This window comes from Rattus norvegicus, chromosome 1 (genome assembly GCF_021556685.1).
Source record: "Rattus norvegicus strain SHRSP/BbbUtx chromosome 1, alternate assembly SHRSP_T2T, whole genome shotgun sequence".
Taxonomy (NCBI): Eukaryota; Metazoa; Chordata; class Mammalia; order Rodentia; family Muridae; genus Rattus; species Rattus norvegicus.
The window spans coordinates 155,531,567-155,550,238 of NC_141534.1; the positions used below are offsets into that span (position 1 = coordinate 155,531,567).

At 40.5% G+C, this 18,672-nt stretch overlaps 1 protein-coding gene across 7 annotated transcripts in view; it reads right to left on the reverse strand.

The window, feature by feature from the left end:
• Positions 1–682: 682 nt before the first annotated feature.
• Tmem135 (transmembrane protein 135) overlaps positions 683–18,672 on the reverse strand; it is a 280,538-nt gene continuing 262,548 nt past the window's right edge. For 6 of the 7 annotated variants that reach the window (XM_087656459.1, XM_087656454.1, XM_087656428.1 and 3 more), the window contains 7 exons: positions 16,599–16,668; positions 11,581–11,748; positions 8,997–9,060; positions 8,096–8,172; positions 5,135–5,233; positions 4,307–4,374; positions 720–2,672 (listed from right to left, as the gene is read on the reverse strand). In XM_087656459.1, the coding sequence (XP_087512585.1) occupies positions 2,540–2,672; positions 4,307–4,374; positions 5,135–5,233; positions 8,096–8,172; positions 8,997–9,060; positions 11,581–11,748; positions 16,599–16,668 (679 nt within the window). In that variant the 3' untranslated portion in view covers positions 720–2,539. 7 annotated transcript variants of the gene reach the window in all.

Consider the following 18,672-nt stretch of genomic DNA (forward strand, 5'->3'; position numbering starts at 1 on the left):
GTGCACTGTATCGAGGCCGAGACGCTGTTTATCTTGATCTCAGAAGTCAGTTGTAGTTTTGAGTTACCTTTAAAAGCACTGAGCCAAACACAGCTTTTAGGACAAAAGATGATAAGATCAGGGAGTGTTCAGAAGTGAGTATCACAATGGACTATCTGGTGAAAAGGTGGGAAGAATCAGAGAGACCCAACATAACTTCTGAGCCTCAAACTCACGTTTATTTGGGGCCAGCTCTAGAGCTTTACTAACACATGAAATGATCGTTACATGGCTGCTCCAAGTGCACTGCTGTTCACTCTGCATGAAGATACTGGGAAGACCAAAGGCTATCACTTCTGATATTCCATTCTGGTAGAAGCTGGCTGAGGACATAATTTCATGAACAGAAAAACCAAAATGGAAATAAAAACCTGTTTTGGAATGGAGAGATCTCTTTGCCTTTATTTATGTTGACAGGGAGCTGTCAGCCAATACCTGATTAGTTAGAGGTAGAAAGACACTGGTTGTCTTTAGAAACACCAAGTTTTCTTCTTGTTTGCTTGAGCAAACTCTCCTCAAAACTGTATTTCTCAATCTGTCACTGAAGTCCGTGAGCTATCCTTCCGAGCTGTGCACTCACTGCTGTATTCTACTTCAGGGCAGTTGTTTCTCATTACATTTTACAGAAAACAAAGACACGATGTAATTTGTTAAAAATATATCTCTCATAGAAATGCATCTTTTTGACCAGCAGGATTTTACTAAACATTTTTTAAGTACATTTCAATAGGATTAATCATTATCACAGTCTTTTAATGTCAATGAAAAGAATGACTTATGGCTTAAAATAGATTTTTTTTTAACCTGACAAGAAAAATGCAGCAGACATAAAATCTGAGAGGAGAAAATGAGGTACATGTAGCCAGGTGTTCTCAGTGCTTTAATACTTCATTTTCAAAAGTAAACACAGTACTAATCATCAATTCAATTCCAGTGAATAACAACCTAAAACTGTATTAATTAATCGGTGTTGAAGTCCAAAACCAAATGACCCTTCAACAGTATTACCAAGTAGGTAAGTCCACGCTAGAAGCTAATTACAATGTGAATTCTGACCAAACTAAAGTGGTTCTGTTACATGATGGCACTAGAGTCTGTCTCTCTGTAGGGATTCAATTTACCATAACAACCAAGGATAGGATTACATAGAAATACAAGTGCTGATGCAACTGAATATGGGAGATTAAGTATTTTTAATGTCTGGGTTGTAATTCCTGTCCTAACACAAGGTCTACTGCATAACTTACAATGGCCTGACACCTTTTTAGCAACAAAATTATATATTTAAAGATAATTCCTATATATTACATTAACTGTAGACATCACAACCACTTTAGACTTCTATATTAACTTAGAAAAGTACAACTTTCCCCAGAAAACCCAAGTGATCATATTTCAGACAGCTAGCTGTCCAGGACTGCTTCTATAATCAGCACCAACTGTCTGTTGTCCCTAACTCCAGAGTAAACTGGTCAATGAACAGGAATCCACTTAGCGAGAGACGAACTCCCAACAATCACTGTGTTTTCACATTTTTAGACATAAAACATCCCATTTAGGGGAGGCATTAGAGAGGGCACCAACTGTCAAACTGGCCCAAAGCTCTTTTGTTCCATAGGATATTAACCCTTTCTAAAACATCAATGGCATTCACGCCGAGCTACAGAGAGCACAGTCATTGTGGTGGAAATAAACGCACTACGCCTGCGGTGTAAAGGCTGGGTTCTAAGTTGTCTGCTTGACAATATTCAAGTGTAACACTCCTGTGGACACAGAGATTCCTTACTGCAGCACATATCAGTTTCCATTTGCTCCTAACCTGCTACTAGCATGTAAGGTCACTAGGCTGCCCAACAGCCCGTCTGGTCACGAAGGCAGACAGGACTGTCAGCTGCACAAGAGTATGGGTACCACCATGACATTGGCCCAAATGGTCTGAAACCCATGTTTGTATCCCTGAAATAAGAATGGCCACTTCCTCCACATTGCTCCACAGTAAAGCAGCAATGCCCACAGAGGTTTCTCCCCATATCCAACACCCCACAGCTACAGAAATCCATTCAAAAGCATAAAAATCACAGACAGAATCCACACATCCGTGATCCTCTGCAAATCCTAAAGTGAAGAAATATTCTTAGTTTTGACCAAGAATTCTATTGGAATGAACTAAAGACATCTTTTAAAGTAATTTTTAAGTATACTCTTCTTATTATATTTCTACATAGATTATTCAATATTCTTTGTGGACATAATTTAATCAACAATATATCATAATGTTGTCAACACTACATGATCCAGAATGAGATTCTGGCTACAGAGGAAGCTTAATTATTAAGCAACGCCTTTCTAAAAAGCTTCTGTATTTCTGATTGGTATGGAAAGAAAGAAAAAGCATCTCTCGTTGACATAACACTGAGGTTCAGCTTGGGCCCCTTCTGTGTTGAACATAATTAACTCTTCAGGAGAAAATGGTGAGACAGTCAATAAGTTACAGTCGTCTTCAGGAAAAGTCTATGGGCAGCTCTGGTGTGACAACTGTGTATCGTGGGTCTAGTCTGGGGATGAAGTTGTGAAATTCTCTAGATGCACCAGTACCAAACACATCCAGGGCTTTTCTGTTCATGAGTGCAAACCTGTGAAAGAGAACACAGTACAGAAACTGATAAAGGCATTCATGAAAGAAATCAGTCAATTCCTCTGACTTGGCATTCAGGAAATGCCAAGTCAGGTAGGGTTGGCAAGGCAAAAGCCCTGAAACTCAGTGGCAGTTTCCAATGTTATACGGGTAGCCCAATGACCAAGGGTCACTGTCCAGGATTATCTTTTAAAAGATAATCCCCAGGGCAAAACACAGCCCCCAATTAGTATTTCAAACACATCTAGTGCTCTATACATTAGATGGCTTCAAATAGAAAACTTGACTAACCAATATTTTTCTGATGAATGAAATCACAGAATACTGAGGAAACAAGGAACCATTTAATACTTAGCAACAAGGCAAGGAAGTTAAGTGCAACCGCTCTCATACCTGAGGCCTTAATGTCTCGCAGTAAGAACAGAACAATCCAAATATGCAAATAGCTAATGATTAAAGAGTAAAAGAGAACTAATAAAACAGTAAACATTACCCTCATGGAGGGGCAAGATGACTCAGTAGGTGAGGGCACTTGTTGCTATATGTCTGATATGATTACCATGCCTAGAACCCACATCATAGAAAGAGAGACCTGACTGACTCCTACGAGCTGTTCTATAAACTCTGCTGTACACACACATGGACACAAACACACTAAAAAGATGTAGTGATTAAAAAAAATACCTTATATTAACCATCATCCAACCCTAGAGATAAAGCATGTTAAGAACAGTTTTAGTTGGTACATAGGATAGACCTTTTAAGGTCCCACTTTAAAAAAAAAAGATTGACTGATTGATGTTTGTATGTATGTATGTGTATGTTTATATATTTAGTATTTATTTATATTCTAAATGTTGTCCCCTTGGTTCCCGCTCCCCAGAGACCATCCTCCATCTCCTCTTCCTCCTCTGAGAGGGTGGCCCCTAGCCAAACTTTGGATAGAGATTGAGGACTCTTATAGAAGATTTGGGGGAAGAATTGTAGGTCTCCCTTCTTATTCATGATCATTTTCTTTTTGGAGAAGATAGAAGATTGAAATTGATTCCAAATCACTGGCCAGAATCGATATACCAAAATCCAAGATGGAAGCCTGTTGATGGACTGCTTTGACTTTCCAGTTACAAGAATTATGAGTCAAATGCACCTTTTTTAATAAGTGTATTACCTAGTGTCAGGTAATCTCTCAGCACATAGAACAGAATATGGTTGTATAGATTATTTCATTAATAAACAAAATAAATATAAGATTGTTTGAGTAAGTATATTTCGTTAGTAAAAGTAACCACAATTAAAATCCAACTCTGTCAGCCTATTTCTTTTAGGTCAAAATCTCCAAAAGACCTCAACTGAGATTAAAGGCAAAGGACCTGGCCCTGGGGTCATGGAGAAGAGCTGGCCCTTGCACAACTAGGCAAATTTGCCACTGAGCTGCATTCCCAACTTGAACTGGAGATTTTAAGTAAACAAGAAGAGTTTAAAGATTTACAGATAAGATTAAGTGCTGATTATCTAATTACTGACAAACTGTATTAGCAGGTGAGCATATTAATCTAGACTATTTAAAATGTCTAATATCCTTACAGAAGTTATTAATTTGTTATAGACATTGAAATCAACTTGGTCACTTACCTGCCCTTGGTGAGCCTTAAAAGGAACTTCCAGTACGATGGTCGCAAGTTCTGAACTTCCATAACAGCCTAAGATTATTCAATTGGACATTTATTTTAGTAAACACCAACAATGCTGTCTCAAGCAGTATAGTAGTTCTTATCTCTATCTTTGTTTTGCTGCATTTTTAAAATTTTAGTGAGGAAAGATATGCTTTTATGTTAAAGTCACTCTCAAGAATCTATCTTTGTCAATATGCTTTCAAGTAGACATGTTGCTTTTGAGAGGATAATCAGTGAATAGCCATCTTTATCAGGAAGCATGAGTGCCCATTAGAGAGCTGATATTTGACTTTACTGAGCTTCATGCTGACACCATCATTGTAAGCAAACGCAAGTCAAAGCTCCCCCTATGACCAAACTCAGCAATGGCCTTTAACACAGAGACAGAAAAAAAAAAAGATAATACAAAACCCAGAGAGCTCAGACTTGCTTCTCCTTCTCCTTCTCCTTCCTGAGGGACGCTGGAGTGTCTCCAGGGCACCCGTGCATATTCTTAAGGCAGCTTTTCTCCAGGAAGGCTCACATCAGAGTGCTCTCCCTGCCATATAGGGCTATGATTCACCCATTCTCGTATTCTACTTAGACATAAATATTGTCTGCACTTCAAGCAGGGCCTGGCCCATTAACACGTTCAGTGCTTTGACACATGCAAGCTCTTCTGCTGAGAAAACAAACCACTAAGAAGGGGAGGTGCTAGGCTCAGACTCAGCCCACCCTCACCCTTCCATCACTGACTTATATAACATAGAAATAGAAACTTCTCTGTCCTCTTCAGAGCTGCACTTACTGCATGGAAACAAATCGCTGTGGAGATGGAGTAGATGATAGTATCTGCTTGAGGGAAATAGGGAACCTTTCCAGCCTCGATGCCCTTGAAGTACATTGTCTGAAAATGAAGCGTAAGGCAAGAGCTTAGACCACATTTAAACACTGAGCAGTATTAAAACAGAACTCAGTAGAGGGTTCTGCAAGTCCAGTTTCTACCTCCCGAATCCCTTCATTTCCTCTAAATCGCAATCAGTCACATCTTCCACGACAGAGTCCTAAGTTAGCCTTTCCTGTCCTTCATTCCTTCATGACAAAACTCCAGCTTTGAGCAGTGATGCTTTTGCGTGTGAAACTGAACAGTTCTTTATTGCTGTTGCACTGATGTCATTTTTGTTTTGGATGCTTTTGTAAATGCTTAAGCACTTCTTTCCTTGTATTAGACTTCTTTATTCCTAATGTGAACAACGATGAGCACGTTAGGAGCGAGGAATTTAAAATGAATAAAATATAAACCTAGTAGACACACGCCCTGCACTCTGGTAAAACCTGTGAGAGAGGCATAACTACATGTGATATTTATAGAAATGTAAATTATGCACTATATGTTATTTGGCTCTCCCAGGGAACAAAGAAAATATAATCAAGGAGAACTTTTAAGATTTATTTGTAATGTTTCTCAAACTATCTCATTTTTAAGCTCAAAATTATCATAGATCAATACATTAATGATACAATAAAATTAACTAGTAAATTAAATTTAAAAAACAGAATTCTATCAAATTTTCACTGAGATACAAAAAGCCAAGCATTTGTGTCTCAAGTTGCTCTCAAAGTTCCCTAGTGCTGTGCTCTGGGTTATAGCTTGTCACAGGATGGCAGTAAACTCGCAGGATGAGTACACTTCAACATACATAAAACCAACAGCTATGTTAGAGAGGACCATGACATAACACATGCATGATGCAGCTGTGTTTCTAGGGACTGTTTCATGTTTCAGAGAGTGTCTGGAGGAAGCTTTGGGGAGGCAGCTCACTTGTGTGCGCTTCTCTTTCTCTCTCTCTCTCTCTCTCTCTCTCTCTCTCTCTCACACACACACACACACACACACACACACACACACACACACACATACACATGTACGGACGCCCATGGACGCTTGCAAGAGACACAGAACAGAAATTGCCTATACTGGAAAACCTATCAAGTATATACAGAGGTACAATTTGCTTTATTTATCATTATTTCCAAAATAACATGAAAGGCAATTATTATAAGGCAGATATACTCATGTTGAAGAAATAGTATAATAGGTGAATAGCATCACAGAGATGTTAAATGGAAGTTATCTTATAATCTTTCGATACTTGGGCTCCTAAATATCACACTAAACACATGTACTAAACCACATTTTAGGTCAGTGAAGGGCAGGAGCCCTATTGCATGCATCATAAGCTCGCTAGCCCCGACTATAATAATCAGAGCACAGAACACATTTTATTCTTCAGTTCCAAGAAAACATTTATACAATGCAAAGTTTGTGTCTAAAATGTCCCTCAAAGACCCAAATATTAACAGATTGTCCCAGAGTGCTGTTACTGGGAGGAAGTGTTATGCAGCCAGTCCACCCTGTATGGAGACCTCTGGTTACTGGAGGAATTCCTTGGAAGAGGACACTAGGAAACGCCCCCCGCCCCAGTTCATTCCCAGCTGTAAAGTAAGCAGCTGTGCCCCACCCCCTCCCCACATGACAAACCGCCAAAAGAATGGCTGGTTAGAATAGACTAAAGCCTACCAAGCACAAGCCAGAATAACCTTTCTCTCTTCAAAAATTCTCTACCTCACACAGCTGCCACAGCAATGGAAAGCTGACAATGCAGTCAATTCACTACACGGTGGTAGAGCAGGGTAGAGCATTCTAACGGAAACTAACTTCAACCATGGGAAAGAGGCTACCAGTACACCATTTAAATTCATTTCACAAACTAAGCCAGATGACCAATGCTTTTCTCATTAAAGTGTCATCCACTTTACACTGTACAGGCCAGTTTTTTTTTCTAGAAACAAATATAAGTTGATGAGACAATAACAGAGAAGCATCCCACTGCTTGGCTGACATCTAGTTTCACCCTATGTCTAGGGTATACTTGGCCTTGAGCTCCCAACCTCCTGCCTCTACCTTCCGGTGCTGGGGTCCACACTTGAGCCTCTGCAGCACTCTGTGACTCAATGAACTAGTGAGGCTGAGTGATGATGACTGACACCTACTCAGAGTGTCAGCCAGAGGCCTCCAGTTGGCCCCGTCTATGCTCGAAGCTAACAAAAAGACAAGCAGACACCTCTGAACATGATACAACAGAATAAGCACACACATGGCACTCCCCTACCCACTCCAGGGAAAATAAGGGTTAAATGGGAGCTTTTCGATCTAGTTAATGGTTTACAGGCAAGACAGGAGTTAAACATCAAAGAAATGGAGCAGAGACGAAGGAGAAGAGGGAGAGAACACCTACTGGAGGGAGAGGAAAGGGGGTAACTACACAAATTAAAGCGGCCTTTCAGTGGCCCAAATAGAGGACTGCACAAACAGGGGAGCTATTCACAGGAGATGAAGACTAATCACTCGTGGGCTTTTAAAATATAAAGAGAAATGTGGTGGCAGAACGATTGGTTTTCTTTTAAGACGAATTCCTCCTGAATCTGTATAGGTGAAAAGACACAGTGTGGCATGTGGGGTGGCAGAGCACAGGTGAGAGACACGGTCTAGATGCTGGTGCTTGCTCACGTGCATGGCGCACTCTGGACCGCTTACACTATGTGTTTGTGTAAAGGAGAATAAACCTAAGTGAGGAACTGACTGCCAGTGCCCGGCTGGAACCAGAGCTTGCTTTGGTAGCAGTTTATTCTTGCAACTGAAACAGTTACCCACCACCTATAAAGGCTGTGTGCTTGGGAACTTCTCAGGCATAAGGTCTGTGCTTACCTCCACCAGCTTGGAAGCTAGGTACATGGAAATTGTTGTGCTTTTATAAAACATCATCGACACACCTGCCAAAAACCCTGAAATGACAAGGAACACATCAGATTGCAAATTATCTCTTTGTGGTTAAGTCATCAGAAATGTTAATTCTCTTAAATAGGAAAAATTTTGCTTTCATTTTCCTTTTGTTGGAAAAAAGACCACAAGAACAGTAACAAGCCCAATGATACTAGAGTGCAGTGATACATTGTTAAGTGGTGTTTTAAAAGTAGAAACAATGATCTTCCAGTGGAGAATAAATAGTGTAAGTTCCTTTTAACAAGAAAGAAACCCCAACTCAAAGATCTGTGGTGGTCTTGCCCAACACTACTTTAAAGGTCATCTGTTTTCATGACAGCTCATTATTTTCAGTCACTCTCCACTACTGCACAGCATCACCTTCACTATAAATGTGGAAGACTAGGGGCCTGGGGCTGGAATCCTAGAGACTAAGCTAACAAGTACTACATACATTTCACCCTAGAAAATAATCTTTCACTTTTACGTTTATAAAATAATGGAGGGCCTTTTAACAATTTAAATATTTTCCAGTAGCAAAAATAGATTTTTAAAGAATTCTAACTGGACTTCGTGTTAATAAATTTTATATAATTGTCTAAACAAGTCTTTGGGTACTCTTACGTCACATCCTCTAAGATTTCTGGCAATCATGACAACTCGAGTTATTACACTGCCAACTCAGGACACCGGACAGTAAGCTTGCCCGACCCATGTAACTTCCCATACAGATGGATGCGTCAGCAGAGACACGATTATAATGCAGGAAGAAACAAAACTGGATGGCTTGCTCCTCATCCTGCCACCAACGCTCCAACAATGGGCATTCTTTTGATCACTAACTTACCAGCCACAATAGCATGCAGCTCATCATCCAGGTTCCTGATCCAGCGGAGGAAACAACTTGTGCCCTGTATTAAGGAAGAAACACAATGAGCTTGGTTACAGTATTCCTGAGGAGGAAAAAAAATGTACCAGAACAAAAACTGCACTGAGTGATTCTCTCAGCAACCGGATCCTATGTGAGACAAGCTGGACCCCCGTCTGGGAAGTCCACTTTCAGCCCTGGGTACACTTAGGGAGATCACATGTCACACTGTCGCGCAGCTTTTCAAAAGCCTGCCCATGAATGTACCTCTAAAGACAGGACCTGGAGGCAAGAGGCATTTCCCTCTTAACAAAGCGAAAGAGCTGGAGAAATTACTCATCTGTCAAGTCAGGACACTGGCCCCACAGACGCTGGTTCTCAGCAGTGCCAATGAAAGAGACAATTCACCTGCAGCAGACTACAAGGAAGGTCATTCCTCAGCCAAAAAAGGTGATGCTAAGCAAAAGCTCAGCTCTATAAGAAGAAATGAAGAGTGCTGGAAAATGGAAAAAGGGGGTAAATTTAGAAGACATGAGTCCCTTATCTCCAGTCAGCCAAAGCAAGAGCCAGCAGATGATGGCTTTTTAGCTAAAAATGGCCGTCGTGTGGCTTCCTATGGCTTGGGAGGTAACCCTCACTTTGGTTTGTGTCTGTGTTTAGGTTCTGTTTCACAGCAGGCCTGGCTATGTTGCCAGAGTTTTCTAGAACTTCTAAGTTCAATCAATCTTTCTGCTTCAAGCTCCAGAGTAGCTGTAACTAGAAGTATGTGTTATTGTGCCAGTTTTTAAAGTTCTTTTAATAACAATAACAAAAACAACACTGATAATTTTACATGGAAATAATAAAATATTTATGTTCTAAGAATTCTATGAAATTGTACTATGACATGGTAAGTTCTCCTGGAACACAGTCTCGCTCACGTAGACAGCTTGCCTACAGCTGCCATCTCACCATGAAAACACAGCTTAGTGGCTGTGTTAGAAGTCACATGGTCCAAAGACTACAACCCTCACTCTCTGGCTTTTTAAAGAACAAGATGACTATGAAGCAAAATATAAACAATGTGCTGTGGAGTTTTGAACATTTTAAAGATAAACACATAGCACAAAGGCCAAAAAGGAATTTGGTGTAGTGTACAGTGCAATATTTTCACATTATATGTTAAGTGATGATACTATTTAATGTTGAGCAGATAAGTAAAAAGCAAATATTCTGAATGTTAAGGAGATCACTAAGTTACAACAATAAATACTAAAGATAGGTCAGCAGGAACAATAATATGAAACCAATAAAAATAAACGAGCCACAATATAGAAGGAGTAACAAGGAAGAAAATGAAATAGAAAACAACTAACAAGAATTATAGAGACCTTAAATAAACCACACTGACACAGCTAAAATGTAAACAGTCTAGACACCATAATTAAATCATGGTAGTTCACATGCATAATCCCTAAACTGATCAGGGCGATTGGTGGGAATTCAAGGCCAGTTTGGGCTACACAGTAAGATCGTATCTCAATGTGGGAGGGAACCAATTATAGCCTGAAAAAAATCCAATTTTAAAGATGAAAATAAAGGAAATTGAAAAATTAAAACGCATTCATAAGTAAACAATTTATCACTTACAATCTGAATTTAAATACATAAACTAAAATTTAGATAGCGAAACACTTCAGTATAATGAGTAACACATTAGTGTCTCCACTAAACGGCAGACCATTAGTCAACATTGCAATGTTCCGTGTCAAGGATGATCTTATACATGTGCTGAGGGGCTTACTGGCATGTGGAGACATTTAAAGCACATGCTACAGGCGATGGCAGAATGAAGTGATGAGGACTCACTGCTTTACATAACACGACAGAAACTGAGTGGACAAAGGGTAACAGCCTGCAGCTCATGGGTCACAAGAGAAGACCATTCAGTGTTAGCCAAATTTTGCCATCAGTGTACTAAACTGTTACCAAACTGTAATGTGTTCTAGAAATTTGGAATATTATTAGAATTTGCTTAGGAAATACACATTTTCCTAGAATGCCTATGTGCTGAAAACTAAAGAAATTAAGTCTCTGGGGAAAAAAATGCAATATGGGTATAAGGTCAAACATATTAAGTAAAATTCTAAACAAACTTCTCCCACCTGAATGCATAATATATTATATATCCTTGGTGATACCAAGATAGGTAGGAATACTCCAGAACATACCACCAATGAAGCAATAGCCGAATCAGACCACATCTTATTCTAACAATAGCCATGCCATTCATTTATCTTATTAAGTATTTATTACTTTATGTGTATGACTTTTGCCTACATGTGTGGATGCATGTATGTACGTGTATGTCACATATGTGTGTGTGTCTGGTGACTATGAAGGCCAGAAAAGGGCACCAGATCTCCTGGAAATGAAGTTACAATGGTTGTGACCTACCATGTAGGTACTGTGAACCCAACCAAGGAATTCCGGAAGAGCAGCCAGCAAGTGCTCTTAACTGCAGAGCAATTTCTCCACCCCTGCCTTACTTACTTCTCACTTTCCTCTTTTTTGATTAACTTACCTTGTATATACTAACAAAAGATCCAAGAAAAGCACCCAGCTGGAAGTTTTCTTTGTTGTAGAAGAGAGAGAGGAGCCGGGATGGTTCTGTAAACAGATGCCTAAATGCAGAAGGGATCCGGAGACAGCACTGGATCAAGTAACCCACGCTGAACATCCTGATGAAGCCCTAGAAACAATTCCACCTCTTTACATTCTTTTGACAATAACCACAGGATTTTAGAAATACAAGCATGGAAATTCCAAAACAGAGTCATCTTCCTCAGGAAATTTCAATAGAAAACTGTCTAATCATCAGTACAAGCATGCTTTGTTTTATAATGTAAGATAAGTTCACTGTCTGGGGCTCTGATATATCACACACATATGTGTATATATACATATGTGTATATATATATGTGTGTGTGCATATGTATGTATATGTGTGTATATATGTATGTATATATACATATGTATATGTATGTGTGTATGTATATATATGTGTGTATATATATTTTTTAAGGAACCAAGTTAAAGGACATTCCTAGGAGATGGGAACTCTATCCAGGTAACTGGATGAAGCTAACATGAGGAACTGAAGGAACTGAGCTTGAAGACATTCAGCACTGCCTTCCCACTCTCCTTGTCTCAGCCCCACGGCAATGAGGAAAGACCTGGGACCTTGGCCTCTATGCTAAGTTCCAAAAAGTCAAGCTTGCATTTTCCAATTTCAATTTTCTTTTCCAGAAAAAATAAAAAGAAAAACTGAATTGCTACAAGAAAGTAGGGATTGATTTTTCTAAAACATGGTGAAACCATGGACATGAAATAAGTCAATCATTTGTGAATTCCCATGAGTTTGCCTCACTGGAACTGCCCAGAATATTTTCAATACTACGACAGTCCTTTTATCTCCACAACACTATGTTAGTGACTCAGGAATAGCAAACAGACTAATTTTTTCATCCAGTTTTCAAAAGATAAGATCAATACATTTTGAAGACCTTCCATTACCCCTCCATGTATTCAGACAGTATTTGCTGGCTATCTATTATATACTGGGATTGCAAGGCTGTGGGGGACATGGCAGGCAAGTCTTGCCTTTGTGGAGCTTTACAATTTTATATGGGAAGAGAAAGCAAGTGAGTAAAGTAATATAACAGTTAAAAATTATAAGGTGTTACAAGAAGTACTGACCACTAAAGAGCCTTGTATTAGATTGGACAGTAAAGAAAAGCTACTGACACTGAGACATTTAAGTGAATTCAAAGAGAAGATGCTATCATGAAAACATGCCACTCAGTTTGGACAGAGAGCACAGAGCCAATACAGAAGCAGGCAGTAACAGGACCCTATGAAGACAGCTGAGAGCAGAGTGAGCTAAGAAGAATGTAATTAATGTGACTATCTACTCAGGGTTGTAGCCTACCATGGTGTACTCAAAGCTCCACCATGAGATACAGCTTGTTAAAATTTCAGTATTTTAGTCTTTAATCCAAGGACTCAGGAAGCAGAAGCAGAGGCAAGCAGATCTCTGTGAGCTCAACATGTACACAGTGAGCATTCAGACAGCCAAGGCTACAAAGATAACCCAAAACGAGCAAAAGACACTAAGGATTTCTTTTTTTTAAGATTTTTATTTTATAGATCTGTACAATAAGAACTTCAAGACACTGAAGAAAGAAATTGAAGAAGTCCTCAGAAGATGGAAAGATCTCCCATGCTCATGGATCGGCAGGATTAATATAGTAAAAATGGCCATTCTACCAAAAGCGATCTACAGATTCAATGCAATCCCCATCAAAATACCAATCCAATTCTTCAAAGAGTTAGACAGAACAATTTGCAAATTCATCTGGAATAACAAAAAACCCAGGATAGCTAAAACTATCCTCAACAATAAAAGGATTTCAGGGGGAAACACTATCCCTGAACTCAAGCAGTATTACAGAGCAATAGTGATAAAAACTGCATGGTATTGGTACAGAGACAGATAGATAGACCAATGGAATAGAATTGAAGACCCAGAAATGAACCCACACACCTATGGTCACTTGATTTTTGACAAATGAGCCAAAACCATCCAATGGAAAAAAGATAGCATTTTCAGCAAATGGTGCTGGTTCAACTGGAGGTCAACATGTTAGAAGAATGTAGATCGATCCATGCTTATCACCCTGTACAAAGCTTAAGTCCAAGTGGATCAAGGACCTCCACATCAAACCAGATACACTCAAACTAATAGAAGAAAAACTAGGGAAGCATCTGGAACACATGGGCACTGGAAAAAATTTCCTGAACAAAACACCAATGGCTTATGCTCTAAGATCAAGAATCGACAAATGGGATCTCATAAAACTGCAAAGCTTCTGTAAGGCAAAGGACACTGTGGTTAGGACAAAACGGCAACCAACAGATTGGGAAAAGATCTTTACCAATCCTACAACAGATAGAGGCCTTATATCCAAAATATACAAAGAACTCAAGAAGTTAGACCGCAGGGAGACAAATAACCCTATTAAAAAATGGGGTTCAGAGCTAAACAAAGAATTCACAGCTGAGGAATGCCGAATGGCTGAGAAACACCTAAAGAAATGTTCAACATCTTTAGTCATAAGGGAAATGCAAATCAAAACAACCCTGAGATTTCACCTCACACCAGTGAGAATGGCTAAGATCAAAAACTCAGGTGACAGCAGATGCTGGCGAGGATGCGGAGAAAGAGGAACACTCCTCCATTGTTGGTGGGATTGCAGACTGGTACAACCATTCTGGAAATCAGTCTGGAGATTCCTCAGAAAATTGGACATTGAACTACCAGAGGACCCAGATATACCTCTCTTGGGCATATACCCAAATATGCCCCAACATATAAAAAAGACACGTGCTCCACTATGTTCATAGCAGCCTTATTTATAATACCCAGAAGCTGGAAAGAACCCAGATGCCCTTCAACAGAGGAATGGATACAGAAAATGTGGTACATCTACACAATGGAATATTACTCAGCTATCAAAAACAATGTCTTTATGAAATTCATAGGCAAATGGTTGGAACTGGAAAATATCATCCTGAGTGAGGTAACCCAATCACAGAAAGACACACATGGTATGCACTCATTGATAAGTGGCTATTAGCCCAAATGCTTGAATTACCCTAGATGCATAGAACACATGAAACTCAAGACGGATGATCAAAATGTGAATGCTTCACTCCTTCTTTAAAAGGGGAACAAGAATACCCTTGGCAGGGAAGAGAGAGGCAAAGATTAAAACAGACACAGAAGGAACACCCATTCAGAGCCTGCCCCACATGTGGCCCAAACATATACAGCCACCCAATTAGACAAGATGGATAAAGCAAAGAAGTGCAGGCCGACAGGAGGCAGATGTAGATCTCTCCTGAGAGACACAGCCAGAATACAGCAAACAGAGAGGCGAATGCCAGCAGCAAACCACTGAATTGAGAACAGGACCCCCGTTGAAGGAATCAGAGAAAGAACTGGAAGAGCTTGAAGGGGCTCGAGACCCCATATGTACAACAATGCCAAGCAATTAGAGCTTCCAGGGACTAAGCCACTACCTAAAGACTATACATGGACTGACCCTGGACTCTGACCTCATAGGTAGCAATAAATATCCTAGTAAGAGCACCAGTGTTAGGGGAAGCCCTTGGTCCTGCTACGACTGAACCCCCAGTGAACGTGATTGTTGGGGGGAGGGCAGCAATGGGGGGAGGATGGGGAGGGGAACACCCATAAAGAAGGGTAGGGGGAGGGATTAGGGGGATGTTTGCCCAGAAACCAGGAAAGGGAATAACACTCGAAATGTAAATAAGAAATACTCAAGTTAATAAAAAAAATTAATAAAAAAAAACCAAAAAAAAAGTGAACAAAAGAAATATATAAAGGGGGAAAAAAAGATGTTTATTTTATGTGTGTGAGTACACTCTCGCTGTCTTCAGAGTCACCAGAAGAGGACACCAGATCTCATTACAGATGGTTGTGAGTCACCATGTGGTTGGTGGGAACTGAATTCCAGACCTCTGAGAGAGCAGTCAGTGCTCTTAACCACTGAGCCATCTCATCTCTCCAGCCCAAGTATTTTCTTAGTGTAAACTCCTCTCCCATGTGTCTCCAACAGTTCAGCATATTCCATGAATTGCTAAGTCCTTAGCACTAGAATGCATGTCAAAGAGTCACTAGGTCTCTGACTGCTTGTCAACTCTCATTTTTTTTCCCAATAAAATGCTCAGTTTCACCTCCCCACAGCCTTCCTGAACTCTCCCCTTGTACACTCACTGTGCTGTCAGACACAATCCCCAACTTTACACACCAGTAGATACTGGTTTATTTGTTGTTGCCACTTTGAAAATGAGGCAGGAAATCAAATCTGGACACTGCACAAGGAAAATGTACTCCACTGTTATTAACCCTAGACATGGCCCTGAGGATTCCAAGATGAGTACAAAGTTGGAGTAATGTCACTACCGACACTGAGCCTTGGCATTACACTTATAAGCGCTGATGTGGGATAGTACCTAAGTTCTCCATAACCATGCAGAGGGTACTGAACATCTGAGGCTATTATCAACTAATCTCCCCCCACCAAAAAAAAGAAAAAGAAGAAAAAAATCAGACCTTGTAAGAAGTGACTTTTTAAAAGCACTGGGATCGTGAACACCATCAACTGAGGGACTTGCAGCAGATGGTGCCAACTGCCCCAGACGCTCTTTCCAGAGCTAGTGATGAGAGACAAGTCAGGAGACGAGGAGTGTAGTTTTGCAAAATTACCCAAGAGAATAGCCCTGGAGAATAGGGAATTTGTGTGAATGGGCACGGTTAACTCCCTTAATGCTGATCTCCAGGCATCTCTAGTCAGCAAGGCATCATCAGAGACGTAATCTGAGTCAAATACCAATTACATGGCAGCAGAGTGAATGTGGACTTTTCTATTTACTTAGAAATTACTACAGAAATATTCCTTGGATATAAAGCAGCAACAGTTGACAAAAATCAGGGAGAGGCCTTTAGAAACTCACTTTAATACAGTAGGAGATGCAGTTGTCTTCATAATGCTTGCAGCATCTGTGCCGTGGTCCATGCTTGCATCTAAAACCACAGAGACAACACTAATTATAATTAAAGTATGTGTGCACATGTATGCATGTCTGGGTGTGCCTGTGCATGCATGTGTGTATACTGTGCATGAGTGTGCTGAAAACCTATTTAACATTTTCTCACCAGTGAAGGAGAAAAAGATCCCACTTCCCCCTCAAATGGTTACAGCTTTCTCATGACCCACAGAAGCAAAGCTAAGAGTGTTGCTTTGATTTTGTCAGTAACACCTTGTACAAAACATGTGATCTCAGTTCAAACAGAAGACAATACTGTCAATTATTTGTGACTAAATATGAAAAATATGGCTACACTGTCCATATACACCACCAAATTTTAGGAGCTTTAAATCTCTTGTTACAGAGTATGATGATCATAAATCATCCGTGAAGTCAGTACTTAAACAAAATCCTGAGAATGTGTTCAGGTTATAGGAATTTATACTTAATTATATTTGAGAGGAAACATCTGGAAAAGAAACGTGATAAAGAGTCAGAATTCAAAATTCAGTTATTAAAATAAATATGGAAATAGGAATCATGTGGGAACTCAAAGGTTATTTGTGACTTAACCGTAAACCACTTACAGTCTGGAGTTTCATACAAACATTTCTGCGAGGACTACTGTTCGTGTGGGATACTGAGTCTAAGACCCCTCAAGCACCCTCGGCATAAAAATGTAAGTAAATGAACATGTATCTAAACAGCCATCATTTTTTTTTTTTTGGAAGGGCTCGAGTTCCAAAGTCAGCAGTCACATGACTTCATCCAGGCAGTTAAGTGTTTCTGCAGAGGGAGCGCATAAGCTGTTCCCTGGGTGTAGCAGCAGCTTGTAGAGCAGCTCTGACTCTCTCCAGCCCTGGGCTAACTCCAGCAAGACCTCTCAGCAACCAATCTTTGCACTGCAGCCGGATTACAGACAGCTTGTCCTGGCCAACCACGACGGCACCAGACTTATGTCATGGCAATGCTACGCCATATCTGGCATGGGGAAGTGCTGAGTGATTAAAGCTGGGAGCTTGAACAGAGGTGAGCTACAGAGAAGTCCGCCTGCCTTGTGCAAACTATCACAGGTCAGGTTTTACTACCAGAACTACTTCGCCAGCCAAGTACCAAAGTCATCAGTATTGTCATGCGAGCTTTCCTTGGTTGCCCAGAATGGATTCCAGTGTCCTAGAAAGCTACTCTCATCCTTTCAGTGTTGCTTCTGTATAATCCTCAAATATTTTTACCTGAGTGGACTGGGTGCAGCTGCTGGGGCAAGGCCTGCCATGACTGAGCCAGCACCGGCCCTCACAAGCCATGCACCTTCATCCTCTCATGTGCCTCTTACTACACTCGGTCACTTCCGTTAAGGGGAAACTACATGCTTCTTCACTCAGGCAACCCAAACCGGTTTTTGCACTTGCTTGAGGTCACTGTCAAACCTGTTTCTGCCCTTTACGCTTTGTTTGCCCCCACTTCTGTTTGCAGTACAGACTGATACGCAGATTAAGAAGAGGAGGTTGGCCAAATGTGGTAGCACCTGTGCCTACACAGTCCAGCAAATAGCTTTGCAAGTGCCAGCCCCAGGTAATGACAAGGATTTATGAAGAATGGCATTTTACTCATTTTTCCCAAAGACGCAGAGCTGGTGAAGGCAAAGGATAGTGGAAGGCAGGCAGACACACTCAGTCTGCTCTGACACATCACTGCCATGACTGCTCCACAGCTGATGGCAGAACTGCAAACCTTTGCACTTAGTTTATTAAATGCCTGTGGTAACACGAACATGAATATTCAGGATGTAAAGATTTATTTTTCTGTATAATATACAAATAAATATTTTGTCACAGAGCACAAAATACTGTCACTGCTGGGAAACACCCTTTACTTGAAGCCTGCCCCTGCTCCTGTGTCATCCTGGTTCTCTCAGCACTTGCTCTCTTTCCCACTGAGCATGAGCCAGCGTCTCCCGACTCCTCCCTTTATAGCCTTCTTAACTCTGCCCAGAAGGAAC